This window comes from Protopterus annectens, chromosome 1.part0 (genome assembly GCF_019279795.1).
Source record: "Protopterus annectens isolate FY-2018-M chromosome 1.part0, PAN1.0, whole genome shotgun sequence".
Taxonomy (NCBI): Eukaryota; Metazoa; Chordata; order Ceratodontiformes; family Protopteridae; genus Protopterus; species Protopterus annectens.
Genome location: NC_056725.1, coordinates 587,736,569 through 587,755,972, shown reverse-complemented (window position 1 = coordinate 587,755,972; position 19,404 = coordinate 587,736,569). Strand labels below are relative to the sequence as shown.

The 19,404-nt window shown below is 44.9% G+C and overlaps 1 protein-coding gene across 13 annotated transcripts in view; it reads left to right on the top strand.

Annotated features, from left to right (window-relative positions):
* Positions 1-19,404, top strand: part of EPRS1 (glutamyl-prolyl-tRNA synthetase 1) — a 1,752,234-nt gene that overhangs the window by 1,622,560 nt on the left and 110,270 nt on the right. For all 13 annotated transcript variants that reach the window (XM_044061601.1, XM_044061548.1, XM_044061611.1 and 10 more), the window contains one exon: positions 5,584-5,662. In XM_044061601.1, the coding sequence (XP_043917536.1) occupies positions 5,584-5,662 (79 nt within the window). The remainder of the gene's footprint in view (positions 1-5,583; positions 5,663-19,404) is intronic.

Here is a 19,404-nt window from a genome sequence, read left to right as displayed (position 1 = left end):
TGCTGTATTTTTCTTTTTATTTCTGATATATTTTTTATTTGTATAAAAATTATTTTTTCCTGCGTAGCTTTTTCCGGCATGTATTATTTGTAATGATCTGTATTTCCACTTTTTGTATTGAATTAGTCATTATTGGTGCTTAATTGAAGGAGGTTTTGTTAATTAATTGTGTTGTGGGGAGGGCTGTACTTCCCATTGGTGGATGGGTCTATTTATGCTGAATGAGTGTTCATTGTTCCAAGGTATTCCACTGATGAAGGCTATTTTGCCGAAACCGGTATGGACAATAAAATTATTCTAGCCATTTTTATGGCTTGATTTAACTCTGTATGGTATTTGTGCCTTTTTGGTTTCACCCATATGCTGGCCATTTGTTACTGAATTCATGCACCCCCAATTGCAGACACTCAGTTTGGCAGCTTGGCTTATTCCCTAACCCCCGACCAACCTGCCATCCTCAGTAAACAGGTTCTGGATGTTATCCGAGAGGACAGACGCTCTAGCACCAGAAAGTCTTATGCAGATAAATGGAAAAGGTTCTGCACTTGGATCCAAGCTAAGGTTGCCAGTACGGCACAGCCTTCCATCCCTCTCATCCTGGATTACTTAGCTGACCTACTACATAGTGGCCTCTCTTTCTACTCTATAAAGATTCATGCCTCTGCTATTTCTGCTCATTTCCCCATTGAGCAGCCTCTTTTCTCTCACCCTCTGATTAAACAGTTCCTTAGAGGGGCTAGCAACTTGAGGCCCCCAGAAGGGCACCAACTTCAGCTTGGGACCTTAACGTTGTCTTGGAAAAGCTCACCCTGCCTCCTTTCGAACCAGCTTCTTCTGCAGAGTTAAATTTCTCTCTTGGAAGAAAGCCTTCCTCCTGGCCATCACTTCAGCCAGACGAGTGTCTGAGCTGCAAGCACACATGGCTGTGGGAACCCTTGATCATCTTCCATGCAGACAGTGTATCCCTCAGAAATAACCCCTCCTTCATGCCCAAGGTGGTTTCCAGTGTGGCTCTCAGCCAATTCATTCATTTGCCCACCTTCTTTACTAACCCCCAAAACAAGTGGGAAAGGATTCTGCACTCTCTAGATGTGCACAGAGAGCTCAGATACTACCTGGGCAGGACTAAACCCGTCAGAAAGTTGATCAATTGCTGGTTAGCTTTGCTTCAGGGGCAGAAGGTAAAGTCATCTCCAAGCAAACCATTTCCAAATGGCTAGCACACTGCATACATTTCTGCTACAAACAGCATGGGAATCCTCTCCCAAGGGAGTCAGGACACACTCCACCAGAGCACCCTCCACCTCTGCAGCTTTCCTCAGAAGTGTCCCCACCAGGGACATCCTGGAGGCTGCCACCTGGACATCTGTTCACACTTTTACCAAGCATTACCACCTGCCTCTGTTCTCCAAATCCAGGGCAGGGTTTGCCTCTACAGTCTTGCAGGGCATCCTAGCCAGACCCTAGCTTCCTTGACTGCCTCCACACTTTTCCCCTGCTTTGGGAATCCACCCAAATGTGATGACTGCAACATTGAAACACTAAGAACATAGTACAGTTGTGTACACTAATGTAGATGATCGAGTGTCTTCACTGTTGCAGTCCTGGTTTCCCTCTCTCCTTCCCCCTTTTTTCTTTTTGTTACCTTTCTTCCTTGTTCTTTCCTTACAAGGGACATATTGGTATTTATTTTCAATTGGTGGAGTTCTTCCACCAGAACCTGGCCTCCTACATTGGGGGCTCTTGACAGGTTAGGGTAAGAAAAACTGATGTAATGGCATTAGCTGCCTTCCTTTATACCACTGAAGATCTGACGTTAGTCCTCAAGCGACAGCAACTGACACAGACATACTAAGTCTCTGGTATTCACGCCGGCCAAAGGCTACCCTGGCAGGGATAACCCATATGTTAGGACTGCAACAGTGAAGACACTCGGAACATCTACATACATGGTAAGTGTACACAACTGTACTTTTTTAGTAAAGGGAGAAATTGAAAAGATTTGTTTGAAAGCGGGGTCTGCAACAACTGTAGAAGTACCAGACATAATTATATGATGAGATGTGGACATTGTAAACAATGCCAATTCACACATGAAGGAGCGTACATCACTATAGAAAGTAACGACAGAAGTATCCTCTGCCTGTGCAGTGTGAATTGTGATACCAAAAGTGTTATTACATAGTGACCTGTATTTCCTGCCCTGCTTTCTATGTTGGGAAAACCAATAGAAAACATAAAGACAGGATATCCAAGCATTATTATGACATCAAAAAGGGAAGAAATACCAGTGCTGTGTTTGAAGAATTCTTTTTTTTTTTTTTATTTTGGACTAAGTACAACACCGAAAAGAGGAGGGGGGGGGGGCTAACATCTTACTAGAATATAGTGAGATGGTATTGCAACTCCAATTAAATCCTAGCAGCAGCCTGGGTTTGAATGATGTTATTTCTGTTATGAGCCTTTTGAAAATGACAGCCTTGACTTTGACAAACACATGTATATTTTATGTGAATGTGCATTAACAAGGTTATTTGGTATTTATTTTTGATACAGTGGCAGCACTGATTTTTTATTTTATGTTTTGAAAGTTTTAGGTGGTACATTGTTGAGAAAATGTCATTAATTATTCATGATCCCAGTTTTGATTGGTCAGTGATAACCTTTTAAATCTGATGTACATTCATGAATGTTACTGTGATGAAGTTCTGCATTTCAGAATGAAAGTGCTTAGTGTATTAATAAACGTGGACTTTGTGACTGTTTGCTGGAAATTTTGTATTTGCACTTTTACAGTATTTGTACATGCATCTCATGTGTGGTTAAGGTTCCCCCTTAGAAGAACTTGGCTTTTTGAGATTTGCATTTTATGACTGACAGGGACAGGTTTGCATGTCCTCCGTCTGAGCCTGTTGACTTGGTGGCTTTAAATTCATCTGGAATATTATTTTCTTTGTAGTTATCACCATTGCTCACAGGCCATTATTTGTTGGGAGTAATATCTTTTGTCTTTAACAAGGATCTGGTGTCCCTTAGAGCTAATTCACATTTCTTCCCAAAAGCAGTGTCTGAATTGTCTTTAAGTCAGTTGGTTCATCTTTCTGTTTTATTTTCTAGGAGTAGAAGTCAGGGGAAGGACCTTTCACAACCTAGGCTGTATACTGCTACCTCAGGTTTTACCTGATGTGGATATGTAAGCTGCTTGTCTCCTTTGGTTCCAGACAGGAGGGATTGTTGGTAGCTGAGCAGGAAACTCTTTCCAAGTGGCACACTGGCTGCACTTTTTACCATCAGATGGTGAACTGCTAATTAGAAAATTATGCTAATTATACTGTCTGAGGATACTGCACCCAAAGTATGGCTTCTTCTAGAGCTTGCTTCAGAAATGTCTCTATTGTGGTTTTGTGGCATGGGCACTTGGTCATTGGGTGTCACCTTCATGGTTCTGGGATTTGGGCCATGCTTGATACCTTGGTGTTTCAGGACTGTGCCTTCTAAGCCTCTGGTCGTCGTACAGTTCTTGTCTGTTTGGTGGATACTGTGGTTGGTTAATTCTGCTGGGGTTATTCTCATTCATAAACTTACCGAAGATATTTCCTGAAATCAGATACCTACTTGCATATTATCAGCTCTCTGAGTTCCATCCTGCCTTTCCCCATCTGTCTAGATGACTGACCCATCTGTCCAGCATTTTCTGAAGGAGCCCCCCACCTCCAATATATCCCTGTACAGTGAAGCTTTTTTCATTGTTTTTGTGATTTGCAATAATGAACTCATTCGGTGATTACAGGAAAAGTGGGGGGTGGTATGCATTTCTTCCTGGGGCAGCGCATTAAGTCACCCTTTAAAACTTGTGCTTGAGATTCATTGTAAGGAATGCTGATTTGCTGATTGAGATTGCCTTGAAGGTAAGTAGGTTGTTATGTAAGCGCCTGCTGTAACTGTAGATCTTTAAATGCATGTCTAACATCCCTGTAGAGAAGGAGTCTGAATGGAGAGATGATCAAATCAGCAACCAAAGGAAAGGAATATTGCTGGACCTGAATTCATCCTCAAGTCTTGCTGAGTACATTCATGAGACAAAAAATCTCACCAAGACAACAGTGATATATAGTCTGTATTTTTTATAGTACATATTATGGACAGAAGTAAGTTAAAAAATAAAAAAGGCCACTGGATGCAAGTCACAGGACAAAAGTGTCCAATCCTGGTTAGGCGCACTGGTACCAGGACTGGAAAAAATGACAGTGTAGAATCCTTAAAACACGGAAACATTCCTACTGTGGGGTTAGGCCAGGCTGAGGGGTGGGAGGATAACCCTCCTGTTGTAGAAGGAAGTCAAATAAGAGCCATAAAGATTATAGGGTAGACTTTTGAGGATAAAAATATTGTTATTATTGTACAAGAAACCCAGAATTTCCAGTTGAGAGAAATCAGAGGAACTCCATATGAATTGCAGGAGTCAGTTCTGGGCACATTTCAGTTGCTGTGAAGAACACTTTTGGCTAACTTCAGAGATTGAAATAATACTAATTTCATGAACTTTAATCATACTTTGACTTAGGAATGGGATCCATTCCCGTCATGGTATTAGATACCCAAAAGATATGGAGAAATTAAACCAAGAATTAAAAGGAGTATTTTGTTCTGTGCAAGCCTCAGGACTATTTTTTGGATTTCCTTCATAGGTACCTTGTTGGATTTCTGTGGGATGTTACTGAAGTGGTAGTGTCCCTTTGTTGGTGACATCAGGAACTTGGGCTAAAGGGTATGGCCATGCAGTAACTTGTTATATCCAATTGTAGCTCTGGGGCACAGGAGGGAGGAGTCCTGGTTGTAGTGCAGATGACTGGTGTTTAGTTATCCTCCCCAGCATTGGAGTATGACAGTGAAGAGGTGCGATTCACCTTTCCTAGGGAGATGGATGGGTTAAAGGAAGTCACTGAGCACACAAGGTAGTGTGATTTCTTTTTTGGAAACTGGATAACTACTACATCTGCTTGAGGATGCAAGGTAGGGCTGTTTGCAGGCAATGCCCTTTGCAAAAGTGAGGGATGAGCATGGTCAGCCCAGTACATGTCCACTTCACTTTCAAAACTGTTTGTGCAAAGGAATGGGACTTGAGGGAAACAAATGCCTCTTCGGTTGCTAAGTGATGACTCCTCCTTCGTCAACCCTAACCCCAGTGACAAGGAGTAAATAGGCCAGTTGATAAGAGGATACAATGATTTACAGATTGGAGGCCCAAACTAATATTGTGGTGTGAATGCTCAGCAGAATTGAGGACTTGATGACAGAAGTACTTTTGACCATCTGGAATTGGTATTTGCCAATGGGGCAAGTCTGTACAAGTATGATCCAATATGTGACTTGCCTTTTTTTTTTTCTTTTCAGATTTTCAAGCAATGTAACATAGGAACACCAAGTGATCACTGCTTTTCTTAACCAAAGTTTGGCATATGTGTTCTATAACAGAAGCAAGCATATGTGTAATGACTGACAAGTTACATTGATTGTTCATTCACGTGTTGTAGTAAATATGCTATATTGATTGAGTTTTTGTTTGCTTGTTTGTCCATCCAGGGCTTCCAAGGACCTTAAAGAGAATATGGCTGTTGCAAAAACAATGGAAGAATTTCAGAAGGAACTTGATTCAGGAAAGGTATAGTGTTTCTATGGTTTACTCATGACTAGTTACATTAACATAATTTTCCTGCCAAAAAGCTTCTGGAATTTCTGGGGGTTTTTTTTGTTAGGCAAGAAAGACTCCTCAGACCAAACACACAATTTCATTGATGACAACGTTTTTTATATTATATTAAATGTCATGCTCAGTCTTACAGTAAGAAAGTTGAGGTTTTCAAAGTCTGATCTGGATTTATAGAACTAACCCATTTGCAGTTTGTTTTATTGCTTTTCTGAAATCTACCTTCTAGTCGGAGGGCCTGACAGCAGTTAGAGGTACTTCAGCTGCTTCAGTGCAGTCTCAGCCAGTAAGTGCTTATTTAGCTCCAGAATGTCATTTATCAGTTGTAGAGTTCTGGCAGGGTGTCCTTCAGTAACTAAACACAGACTTCTCTTTGTATGATTATCCTTTTGATGGAATACAAGTCTTTGTATGGCTAACGTTTTAATGAAAGGCTATGTTGGAGACCTCTCTGTTTTTTCCCTCAGTTATTGCCTGATCCTTGTAGTGAATATTTGGGTTAGAGGTTTTTCCTGACTTCTGCATTTTTTTCTGCTGGGGGGTTGGCATAATAGTTAAGGTCTTTACCTCACAAATTCAAGTTACAGAGTTTGATTCTGATCTTTAATTATTGGCTAGGCTTGTAATAATCTGCAGACTGATAACACAGCATTTACCTATGAACCTAGTGCACTTAATCTTTGATCCCCTTTTTTCTGTAATTGAAATATTTTCTGAACTGTTGTAACTGTTGGTGTTTGTGTAGATTACAGTTGTAAAGCTCTATTGGGACTTTGGCCACAGATGGCCCAGGCCCATTGTCTGACACAACTTCAAGTTCAGCACCCATCTCCCTACAGAACAAGCAAATGTTTGCCGCTTAGTGATGTCAGGATGTCCTTTATATAAAGCTGATGTTCACCCATACCATTTGGATCTCTCTTGCCATTATTTACTGTGCATGTAGCATTTCTTTAGTCTCTCTCTTTAGACATTGCTTGGCCTGCTCCAGAACTCAGGTAGGAAAGTACCTCTTTGGGGAAAATGTCTAAGATTGTTTGTTGTGTTTCATTAATGACAGTTGTGTAGAGTTAGATGCTGCCCAGTGAGATATTTTAGGCCATGTGCACCCCCCCCCCCCCAAGAAGGAAGGCAGGTGCTCTTGCTGACAAATTCCACGAGATTATCATAGTTTGTGTATTTTTTGTTTAGGCCCAGAGCAAAATGCTCTTGAGTTGTAGAGGTCTGACAAGAAATTATGGCAGAAATGAAAGACTTCCTTGTGAAATTATTTAGATCAAACTTTGACTTGTGCTATTATTGCATCTTCTAGTCTGCCCCTGATCTGAAATGTTCTTCCCAATAGTCTATTAGAAAAGTGATCTTAGTAGGCAACATTTATGAACTTTGGAGTGATAACAGCATACAGTGTCCCTGTTCAGCTTGAGGATGCAGGTTCTGGTGAGAAGCATTGAAGCCCTCATGTCTCAGAGACTGGAGCTTTGATGAACCCCCGTGGAGACCATCATGCCTTCAGGTCTGGATATATTTCACAAAGTCAAGAATCTTCATGTGGAATTCAGACCAGATGCTGCTATGCCTTGGATACCTATGTCTGAAGCACAGGGATGGTATACCCCGTATTTCGGTCACTAAGAATAACCAGATGTCCTTCAAGGATGCATCTGCAGTCATAACATATGGGTTGTTCTGCCTCAGGCAGCCCTTCGGTCGTCCGGATTCCAAAGCCTGGGTCTGGCCTCGGCTGATGTCGCACTTTCCCCGACGTCAGAGCGTCTGGGGTATAAAAGCATCAGCCGACGCCATTTTCCTCAGTCTTTCTTGCCGCGTGGTGCCCGAAGCAGAAGCTGTTCGCAAGTGCCGGTCGGTCAGATCCAGTGATTTCAGCTACCGAAGACTTCGAAAAAAGCTAAGTACCCCGTTGGGGACTCTTTCTTGCCTCAGCCGATGTCAGACAAAGTAAATAATTGTTTAACTTGTGGGAAACAAATACCTCATAAGGATTTCCATTCTCACTGCCTTCCTTGCTTAGGCCCAGACCACGACGTATCGGCCTGTTTAGCCTGTGCCTCCTTCAACCGACGAACTCTTAGACGTTGGTCGGAGTTTGCAGAGGAATTTTTTGGAGCCGCTTTTGCTTATAAAATGCAGTCGGAGACTCCGACTTCGCATATGGTCAAAAAACACAAGGAAAAGGACCGACACTCGCGGCCCGCGGTTTCGGCTGAAACCACGGCTAGGCCTACCGCGAGTGTCTCGGTTTCGGCCGAAACAGAGTCCTCGGCGATTCCTTCTTCCGAAACCATACTTCCGACCACCGAGGCCCAAGAGGCCCCGGCTGAGTCGGCTTCAGAACTACCTACCGAAGCTAGTGTTCAGGAATTGTCCGACACCATACCTTTGGACATTTCTACCCCTGCACGTGGGGCAGCTAGGCCCCCAGCTTCTATGTCCATTAAGGCCTTTTCTAGGGCTAAAGCTGCCAAACTTTCAAAAGCTTTGCCTGCCAAATCTACACCTCAGAGGCCTTCCTCTAGTTCACAGATCCTCAGCCTTGCTGAGGACCTTATCTCCTTAATTAGGGGTTCACAACCTTACCCAGACAAGGCCTCTCAACCTTCTCCAGACAAAAGGCCCAGGACTGACCCCTCTGAACCACACTCCTCAGATGATTCCACGGATGGATCTGAGTTGTCAGACCACCAGGAAGGGGCTTACTCACCTTATGAGGATTCAGATGCAGAGGAATCTATCCCTTTGACCTCCCCTCCTGAAGAGTTTTCCTTTGGGGAGACTTTACACTCCATGAGAGAGCACTTTCAATGGCAAGGTCAGGATTTCTCTGATTCTAGAAAAAGATTAAGGACCATTTTGCATTTGCCTCAGCATAGGCCCTTAGCTATTCCTCCTGTTCTAAATGTAATTGATGATGTGTACAATGATGTCAGTACAGCCCCTGATACTCTTCCTCTGGCCCCTGCCAAACCTGACAGATATTACAGGGTCCCGGATTCTCATTTCCATATGTATAAAGCCCATTCTGCAGACCCAGAAACTATTTCTCAAGGCCCTAAAGGGGTTGCAGCCACTACTGCCAAAAATCCCCTACCCTCTGAAAGAGAGTCTAGAGCTTTAGAGAGATGGGGAAAGAAGGTGTATACATCTGCAACTCTTTCTGTCAGGGCATTAAACTGTCAATTCCATATGATACAGTACCAAGAGTATTTGTTAGATGAACTGAATAAGAAACTTTCTTCTCCTGAACCCCTAGACCGTAAATCCCTTCAGGATTTGGTACATAACTCACAACAGGTTAGTAATCATTTCTTAAAATGTGGCTATGATGCACTGGAGGCTTCATTTAGATCAGCTATGACTGGGGCAGTTATTCGTAGGCATGCCTGGCTGAAGGAGCAATCTTTGCCAGACCATGTCAAAGCTAAACTCCTCGATGCTCCAATGGAGAAACAAAATTTATTTGGCTCCCCTGCACAGGAGATTCTAAAAAAGGTTGAAGAAAAAGCAAAATCTGTGCAAACAGTTAAAGATTTCCTGCAAGTTCAACCACCGAGATCCAGTAGAAACTGGCCTACAAAGAATTGGTCCTTTCCAGACTCGGACAGAGCCCAGAGAGGCAGGAACAGGCGCCCTAGAGGCAGAGGTCAATCGAAGGGCTCCTACAGAGGCCGTCAGTGGCAGCCTGCCAACCAGAGGAGTAGTGCAACAGCTACGACGACAACCACTACTACAGGACAGACTCAATGACTTGACTCTGATTCCGCCTTCCAGGGATCAACTGGAAGCACCCTTGGGTGGAAAGCTGGCTTTATTCTCAAAAAACTGGCATTATATTACAAAGGATACATGGACATTGCAAATAATAGACAAAGGATACAGGTTTCACTTCCACACTTTGCCAAAAAGAAGCGGAATGCCAAACCTTCCACCAAATCAGAAGGCAGAGGCTTTAAGACAAATCAGCAATTTACTTCAGATGAAAGCTATAGAAAAGGTACCATGTTCAGAACAAGGCCAAGGATTTTACTCCAGACTATTCCTTGTACCAAGAAAAGAAAATCAATGGAGGCCTATTCTCGACCTGTCCGCACTGAACACTTATCTCATTGTGCCAAAATTCAAAATGCTGACCCTACAGCAACTTCTTCCCATGTTGGGCAAGGAGTCTTGGCTGGTGACTCTAGATCTCAAGGAGGCATACCTGCACGTCCCTATCAGACCAAGTTGCAGAAGACACCTCAGATTTCTTGCAGGATCAGAGCATTATCAATTCTCAGCATTGCCCTTTGGCTTATCTACTGCCCAGAGTATTCACGAAATGCCTGGCATCAGTAATTGCACATTGCAGACTACAGGGAATTCAAATTTATCCATACCTGGACGACTGCCTAATACAAGCGGACAGCAAGAAAAATTGTTAAAGGACTTGGCCTGTGCAATACACCTGTTACAGACCTTGGGATACACAGTCAACATCCAAAAGTCAAGACTAGTACCATCCCAAAGGATAACCTTTTTGGGTGCAGATCTGGACACAAACACCCAAATGGCCTTTCTCACAGAAGAAAAGCAAAAACAACTTCCAGATTACTTCATGATTCTGACAAGACAAACTCGGCTTACTGCAAGGAAAATCCTGCAGGCCCTGGGTTACATGGCATCATGCATAATTCTAATCCCACATGCCAGACTGCATATGAGGAAATTACAATGCTACCTAAGGAGTGTATGGTCTCAACACAGTCACAGTTTAGAAACCATGATACCAATCATTCCATGCCTTCAAAAGGAATTCCTGTGGTGGGCTCAGGCCTGCCAGTCCAACAGAGGGTTGCCTTTCAACAAACCAAAAACAAGGCAGACCATCACCACGGACGCCTCAGTCCGAGGATGGGGAGCACACATGGAGGACAAATGTATCCAAGGCCTATGGCCTCAAGGGCAGCTAAGCATGCACATAAACCAGAAGGAAATGCTGGCAGTGAGGCATGCAATCGAGGCATTCAAACCCTTCCTCCAGCAAGGACATCTGTTAATAAGGACAGACAACACCACGGTCATGTGGTACATAAACAAACGGGGAGGCACACATTCTTACCCTCTATGCCGGATGGCTATGAATCTGTGGGATCTATGCCTGAATCTCAATATCCAACTACAGGCCCAATTCGTGCCAGGGAAAGAAAATGCACTGGCGGACAGCTTAAGCAGAACTACCATGGATGCACACGAATGGATGCTGCACCCAGACATCTTCAAACTCATAACAAAGACATGGGGAATGCCGGAGATAGATCTGTTCGCCTCCCCACTCAACCTTCAACTGAAGACATTCTGCTCAAGGACATACCACCCACAAGCTTGGAGGGTGGACTGTCTCTCTTTCAGCTGGAAAGCCCTAATAGTACATGCCTTCCCACCTCTCCCATTGATGTACAGGGTTCTACTGAAGATCAAGCTAAAAGTGATACTAATAGCTCCGGACTGGCCAAGACAACACTGGTATCCGCTATTGAGAAGCATGTCTCAGGCAAAATCATGGCCTCTCCCCCTATGGCCTCTTCTTCTAACGCAGAACAATTTCAAGACCCTGCATCCCAACTTGAAAACATTGCAGCTAACTGCCTGAAAAATTCCTTAAATCCCAATCAAACTGTTTTATCTCAGAGGGTGAAGGACATTATCCTGGAGGCTCACAGGGCTTCCACAAGGAAGACATACTCAGCTAAATGGAAGAGATTTCTCATTTGGAGCACATCAAAGGGCACAGATGTCACAGTGGCAAACCTAGCACATATCCTAGAATATTTAGCAGAATTGTTCCACAATGGCCTGTCCTATTCTTCCATTAAGATTCATGCTTCAGCAATTTCAGCAGAATACAATGTGGATCCACCTATCTTCTCACACCCTCTTCTCAGACAATTTCTGAGAGGGATCAAAAATGTTAAACCTCCAATAAGACCCCCTCTACCTGCCTGGGATCTCAACTTTGTGCTGGAAAAACTGACACTACCTCCTTTTGAACCAGCAGCATCAGCGGATCTACAGTTTCTATCTTGGAAAACTGCATTCCTTCTGGCAATCACCTCAGCAAGAAGAGTATCTGAGTTACAAGCATTAATGGCAGTGCAGCCTTTTCTTATTTTCCACCAGGACAGAGTGTCACTAAGAACCAATCCTACTTTTATGCCAAAGGTGGTATCTAAGGTATCCTTGAACCAAGCTATTCACTTGCCTACGTTCTTCCCTAATCCACAGAATAAAGGGGAAAAACTTTTGCACACCCTGGATATACACAGACAACTACGCTACTACTTGGACAGAACAAAAACTAGCAGAAAAACTGACCAACTTTTTGTAGTATATGCAACTGGGGTGCAAGGAAGAGCAATTTCCAAACAGACAATTTCAAAATGGATAGGAAATTGCATTCGCTTTTGCTACTCCTTTCATGGAAAGACAGTTCCTGAAAATATCAGGCCTCACTCCACAAGGGCCACAGCCACCACTACAGCCTTCCTACGGGGGGTGGCTTCCAAGGACATTTTAGAAGCTGCTACTTGGAGCTCCGTGCATACATTTGCCAAGCATTACAATCTACCTTTATACTCTAGATCCGGAGCAGGGTTTGCAGCTGCAGTCCTGCAGGGGATCTTAACTCTACACCATCTTTTTCTTAGTACCTCCTCCCCCAGATTGGCTATGGTATTCTACCCATATGTTATGACTGCAGATGCATCCTTGAAGGACATAGTACAGTTTTGTACCTACCATAAATGTAGATGTCCGATAGGTATGCATCTGCAGTCAGGATTACCCTCCCTCCTTCCCCTCTGTGGTATTCCTAGGGTTCTTACCCCTCTTTTAGCTACCTGGGGGAATCTATTATGGTGTATTTGTTTGTTTATTCATGTATATAATTTGCAAATGTTTGGAACTTTTCAGCATTTATCCAAATTTAGCCTTCCTAGAGGGCACCTGGCATCTGGGGCAAGAAAAACTGAGGAAAATGGCGTCGGCTGATGCTTTTATACCCCAGACGCTCTGACGTCGGGGAAAGTGCGACATCAGCCGAGGCCAGACCCAGACTTTGGAATCCGGCCGACCGAAGGGCTGCCTGAGGCAGGACAACCCATATGTTATGACTGCAGATGCATACCTATCGGACATCTACATTTATGGTAGGTACAAAACTGTACTTTTCAGAGCGTGGCGGTCCAAGTATCCTGTTCTCAGTCCCTAGCCTCGATGGCAGCCCCATTTAGAAAGACTAAAAAGCTTCAAGCATATAGGGTTCCCCCAACAAGCTCACTGTAGATGTTCTTCCTGTTTCACTGTTGCAGTCATCACCTGTGGGTTATCCCTGCTGTGGTAGCCCTCGGCCAGCCCGAATACCAGAGTCAGTGTTTTTATGCACTGGCTGCTGTCGCCTGTAGTGTGACGTCAGGTCATCAGTACTATAAAGCAAGGCATCCAACGTCATTACATCAGTCTTTCTTGCCGTGGAGCCCGTAGCAGCAGCAGTTCACACGAGTGCCGTTCGATCACTACCAGAAGTCGAATTTCAGCAGAAAATGTCTAAAGCTTAAGTAGCCCGTTGGGGATCCTTTTTCCTTGCTCTAACCGATGCCCGAAAAAGTTAACTATTGTCTCACCTGTGGAAAGCAGATCCCACACCAAGACTTTCATTCTTACTGAATCACTTGTTTAGGCCCAGACCACGATGTCCCTCGGTGTTGGTTCTGTGCCCTCTTTAATGCGAGAACCATTCGCCGTAGAGCTCTTTTTGTAGACAATTATTTTCGTATTCCGTCTTCGAATTCTGATATGGTGTCAGTCAGCCAACAATCCGCTGACATTCTGAAAAAATGTAAAGAAAGAGACAGGCCACACAAGTCTAAGCCTTCCGAAATGCTGCCGCTAAGCAAGTCGTCAGTTCTCCGGAATTCAGTGAGGCGCTTTCGCAGCCCCTGAAGCCTGACTCGCTTTCTACGCCGGCCTCTGCAGAGACTTTTTCGGAGTCTGTTATACTGCAGAAATCCACTTCATCTTCCGAGCCTTTGGCTGTCTCTGCCTCGGTTGGGTCCGGATCCGCGAAGCAGGCACTGGCTTCCAAGGAGACCGTTCGCACTACTGATTTTAGACAAAAAAATCTTCTCTTCCAACTACCGTTTTTCAGAGACCGACTGATTCTTTCAGGCCTTGAAGCCAGGCTACTCCTGGGAAATCTGCTTCTAGCCACCATCTTGCTACTGCTCCCCCACCCCAAGCTCAAATGCTTAAAAATGGTGGAGGATCTCATCTCCCTTATCCGAGGTTCTCAAGCCCCCACTCCAAAAAGGAAAGGACTTATTTCTCCAGAAATTATGGCAGACCAAGAGTCTTGAGGAATCTGATTATTCTGCCTTTGAAGAGGAACAACAGCCCTTAACTGTTTGAGGATTCCGATGCAGAGGAATCCATCCCCTCTGCTTCCCCTGCAGAGGACCTCTCCTTCGGGGAAACCCTTCACTCCCTCAGGGAACATTTTCAGTGGGAATCTCAGGACTACCCACAGTCAAAGAAACGACTTGGAGAGTTTTTGGACCTGCCCCAGCACAGACCCCTGGCCATCCCACCTATTCTAGAAGTGGTGGATGATGATTTCCTTGAATCCAGTTTAGCCCCTCATGCCCTGGCTCCTGCTCCAGCTAAACCTAACAGGTACTACAGAGTACCGGATTCTCACAAATACCTGTACAGGAACCCTGCTGCAGACCCTGAGGTCATTACACAGGGACCCAAAGGAGCTAAGACTAGTTCTGCCAAGAATCCTCTTCCTTCTGACAAAGACTCCAGAGCTCTGGACAGATGGGGTAAAAAAGATGCACCTCTGCAACCTTAGCTATCAGAGCACTCAATTGTTAGTTCCATATGTTAAAATGTCAACAACACACTTTGGAACAATTAAAAAACAGAAAATTGCTACCTGTCCTCACAGTGCCATCTCAAAAGAGCTGACAGAATTACTACACTCTGCTTGTCAAGTGGCCAAGCACTCATTACAATGTGGATATGACGCCCTAGAATCCTGTAGCAGGCCAGGAGTGACAGTATCTATTATTAGAAGACATGCATGGCTGAAGGAACAACCTCTCCCTGATCATGTCAAGTCTAAACGTATTGATGCACCCCTAGATAAGGAACGCTTATTTGAGGGAAAAGCAGAAGAGGTACTCAAAAGGATGGAAGACAAAGCAAAATCTATGCAAACAGTAAAAGATTTCTTTCAAGTTCAACCGCCCAGATTCAGCAGGAACTTCTCCTCCACACACTGGCCGTTTCCTGCACCCAGCAGATAAGGCCAAAGTAAGCCCGGCAGGGACAGGACATCCAGGCACCTATCCCAGGGCCAGCAAAGAAGCAAACAATGGACCACGTCTGCCTCTAAGGCAGGGAGTTCTAAGCCAAGCTTCTATGGTAAGCACTCACAATGACTCTCCCTCCCCTCCTCTGCCCTCCTTTCACTCATCTAAAACTAGGAGGAAGGCTCACACTCTTCAAGGACAATTGGGTCTCTATAACCAAGGACCAATGGTTATTAAAAATCATTTTTCAGTGTTACAGATTCTCCTTCAGCGAACTCCCAATTCCAAGAGGTTACCCAGACCTCCCCCGAAACCAGTGGATGGAGGCATTAAAACAGGAAAAAAAACACTATCTCAGGGGGCAGTAGAACCTCTCCCTCCAGATCAAACAGGAAAAGGTTTTTACTCCAGACTATTGCTTGTTCCCAGAAAAGAGGGCACTTGGCGCCCCATCCTGGCTCTATCCAAACTGAACACCTCCTTGGTGGTCCCCAGATTCAAAATGCTAACCTTGCAGCAGCACCTGCCTATGCTCACACAAAATGCCTGGCTGGTGACACTAGACCTAAAAGATGCCGACCTCCACATCCTTATCAGGGAATTGTGCAGAAAATTCCTGCGCTTCAGAGCAGGCAGTCAGCACTTTCAGTTCTCTGCCCTGCCCTTTGGCTTATCTGCTGCTCCCAGAGTATTCACCAAATGCTTGGCCCCGGCTATAGCATTCTGCAAACAGAGCAATATACAAATTTACCCTTACCTGGACGGCTGCCTCATTCAGGGGAACAGCAAAGAAAAGTTGCTTCAGGATCTTCTCTTTGTCAAAAAACTCCTAACTTCCCTAGGATTCACCATCAACGAGAAAAAAATCAAAGCAAAACCCCACCAGGAAAATTGTTTTCCTGGGAGCTGTGCTAGACACAGCAACCCTAATGGCCTTCCTATCCCCAGAAAAGCAGAGCTTGCTGCCTCTCTACTTCACCTAGCTGACTTCCAGAAGTCGCCTCACTGCGAGGAAGTTCTTGCAAGCCCTGGGATACATGGCGTCTTGCATCCTTCTCATCCCTCTTGCCAGGCTTCACATGAGAAAGCTTCAGTGGTACTTAAAGAACCTTTGGTGTCAGCACTCAGTCCCTAGAGACCACTTTCCCACTGATCCCTTGCATAAGGGACAACTTTCTCTGGTGGGCAGAGGCCTGTGCCATGAACAAGGGTCTTCCCTTCATCCTCCGCCCTTCCGTCCAGACCATCACCACCGATGCCGCAGGCATAGCTTGGGGCGATCACCTAGCAGGCAGGTGTACACAAGGCCTTTGGAATGCCCAGCAACTTCACTTGCACATCAACCAGAAAAAATTATGGCAGTGCAAAACGCTCTGACTTCCTTCCAACCCCATCTCAGGCCAGGGGTCCTCCTTATAAAAACAGACAGCACCACAGCAATGTGGTACATCAACAAGCAGGGAGGCACCCAATCTTACCCCCTGTGCAGGTTAGACATGAGTCTGTGGCTTACAGCCACCTCCATGGGGCTACACCTAATTGCCCAATACTTACCAGGGATCAACAGCACACTGGCAGACCACCTGAGCAGAAACTTACTGGACCCCCACAAATGGCAGCTCCACAGATAAATCTTTCTGCAAATCATCCAGGAGTGGGGGACCCCAGAGATGGCTCTTTGCCTCACACCTCAACCACCAGCTACACAAGTTTTGTACCAGGGAGTATCACCTCCTAGCATGGAAGGTGGATGATTTGACCTTCCACTGGAGCTCCCTCTTTGGGTACTCATACCCACCTCTGCTCCTTATTCCCAAGGTTCTGATCAAAATAAGAGAGGAGAGACCAAAGGCCATCCTCATCGCTCCAGATTGGCCCAGACAGCATTGGTACCCCTTACTATGCAGTCTGACTTTATAGCCCCCGAAGGTGCTTACCCTAAGGTCAGACATTTTGACCCAGGAGAGGGGGAAGGTACTGCACCCAGACCTACAGACACTCAATTTTTCAGCATGGCTCATACACTAAAAACTAACAAAGTCACTCTTAAGCAAACAGGTCCTGGACATCATCACAGAGGCCAGGAGGCCCAGCACAAGAAAATCTTGCGCAGGAAAATGGAAAAGATTCTGCTCCTGGAAACAATCAAAAAGGGCCAGTACCTCCCAACCTTCCATCCTTCTCATCCTGGATTACTTAGCAGAGTTGCTCAATAGTGGCATCTCCTTCTCCTCTATTAAAATCCATGCCTCTGCCATGTCTGCCCATTAGGGTTGGGAGGGTGGCCTAATGGTTAAGGTGTTTGCCTTACAAACACAAGGTGCAGGGTTTGAGTCTCACAAGGGATAATTGGCTAGGCTTAAAATGGCTCGCAAGGGCAGTTAGCTTGGTATGAATCTATGAAAAAAAAAAAAAAACTATGATTCAGACCCACCCCTCTTCTCCCATCCTTTGATTAAACAATTCCTCAGAGGGGCTTCTAATATCAGGCCTCCCAGAAGACCTCTTACTCCACCCTGGGACCTTAATTAAGTGATAGAGAAACTAACCTTACCTCCTTTTGAACCTGCCACTTAAGCAGAATTGAAATGCCTCTCCTGGAAGACTGCCTTCCTACTAGCTATCACCTCAGCCAGAAGGGTATCAGAACTTCAAGCTCTCATGGCTATCTAGCATTTCATAATTTTCCATGCAGACAGAGTCTCCCTGAGGACTAATCCCTCGGTTATGCCCAAGGTGGTATCTGATGTGACCCTTAACCAGGCCATACACCCTCCCACCTTCTTTCTCAACCCTCAAAACAAGGGGGAAAGAATTCTACACTCACTAGATGTACACAAACAGCTCAGATACTATATGGACCGTCCTAAGCCATTCAGAAAAACTGACCAGCTTCTTGTAAGCTTTGCCCCAAGGGCAGAGGGGAAGCCCATCTCCAAACAAACCATTTCCAAATAGATTTCACACTGTATCCATTTTTGCTACAGACTACATGGGAAACCCATCCCTAAGCCTATCCGTACCCACTCCTCTAGGACAACCTCCACTTCCACTGTCTTCTTCAGAGCAGAGGAGTACCTACCAGGGGCATCTTGGAAGCGGCCACCTGGACCTCTTCATAACTTTACAAAGCATTACCACCTACCTCTCTTTTTTAAGTCTAGGGCAGGGTTTGCCTCTGCAATTCTGCAGAGCCTCCTGACCCATACCTAGGACTCTACCTATCCTTCCACCCTTTACCTCTGCTTTGGGAATCCTCCCACAGGTGATGACTGCAACAGTGAAACACGAAGAACATAGTACAATTGTGTACACTTACCATAAATGTAGATGTTCGCGTGTATTCACTGTTGTAGTCTTGGTTTCCCCTCCCTCCATCCCCCATTTCACATCTTCCCCTAGTGGGACACATGCTTCCTAAGGTGGCTGTTAGCCTCCAGGACCACTTCTCTCTTTTCCCTTGTGCTTCTGATGGGTTAGGGCAAGAAAAACTGATGTAATGATGTCAGCTGCCTTGCTTTATAGTACTGTTGACCTGACGTACAGGCAACAGCAGCTGGCGCACAAAAACATTGACTCTGGTATTCGGGCAGACCGAGGGCTAGCACAGCAGGGATAACCCACAGGTGATGACTGCAACAGTGAATACACTCAAACATCTACATTTATGGTAAGTGTACACAACTGTACTTTGCCTTGGCGCTAGGCAGTAAGTAGAGCTCTAGTTGTCCCCTGTACTTCCCAGGCTGACCCAGAGGAATGGATGTCCTTGGCTAAGGGTTTCTTCTAGGTTCTGATGAACTTGCAGCCAGGTGCAGAAAAGCTCTATGTCTTGACTCCACTCTACTAAGAGAAAGAGGGAACCCTTCCCAGACAGGGATTGACTTCTCTGAAAGGGGGGAATGACAGGCAAGATAGGCACCTGACGTAGCCATTGACCTAGTGGAATGAGCTCTGACTGGACCTGGTAAAGATAAACCCTAAGAAGAGGAAATGACCAAAGAAATGCATCTTAAAATCCAATGAGAAATAGTAACCTTAGAAACTGCCCTACTGTGTCTTTTAAGAAGAAAAAGCTACAAACGGTCCGGTTTGCAGAAGCTCTAGGTTCTGAGTAGAATCATAACGGTCTCTGAACATCAAGAGTATGTAACAGATATTCCCCTTTATTGGAAAAGTTAAGGAAGAAAACTGGCAATTGAATTGACTGATTCAAATTCTCCTCCGTAGCTATGTTAGACATGAAGGAAGGATTGGTTCTGAAAGCCACTCTGTCTTTATGAAATACCATGTATGGTGGTTTGATCGAAAGAGCATGCAACTCTGAAA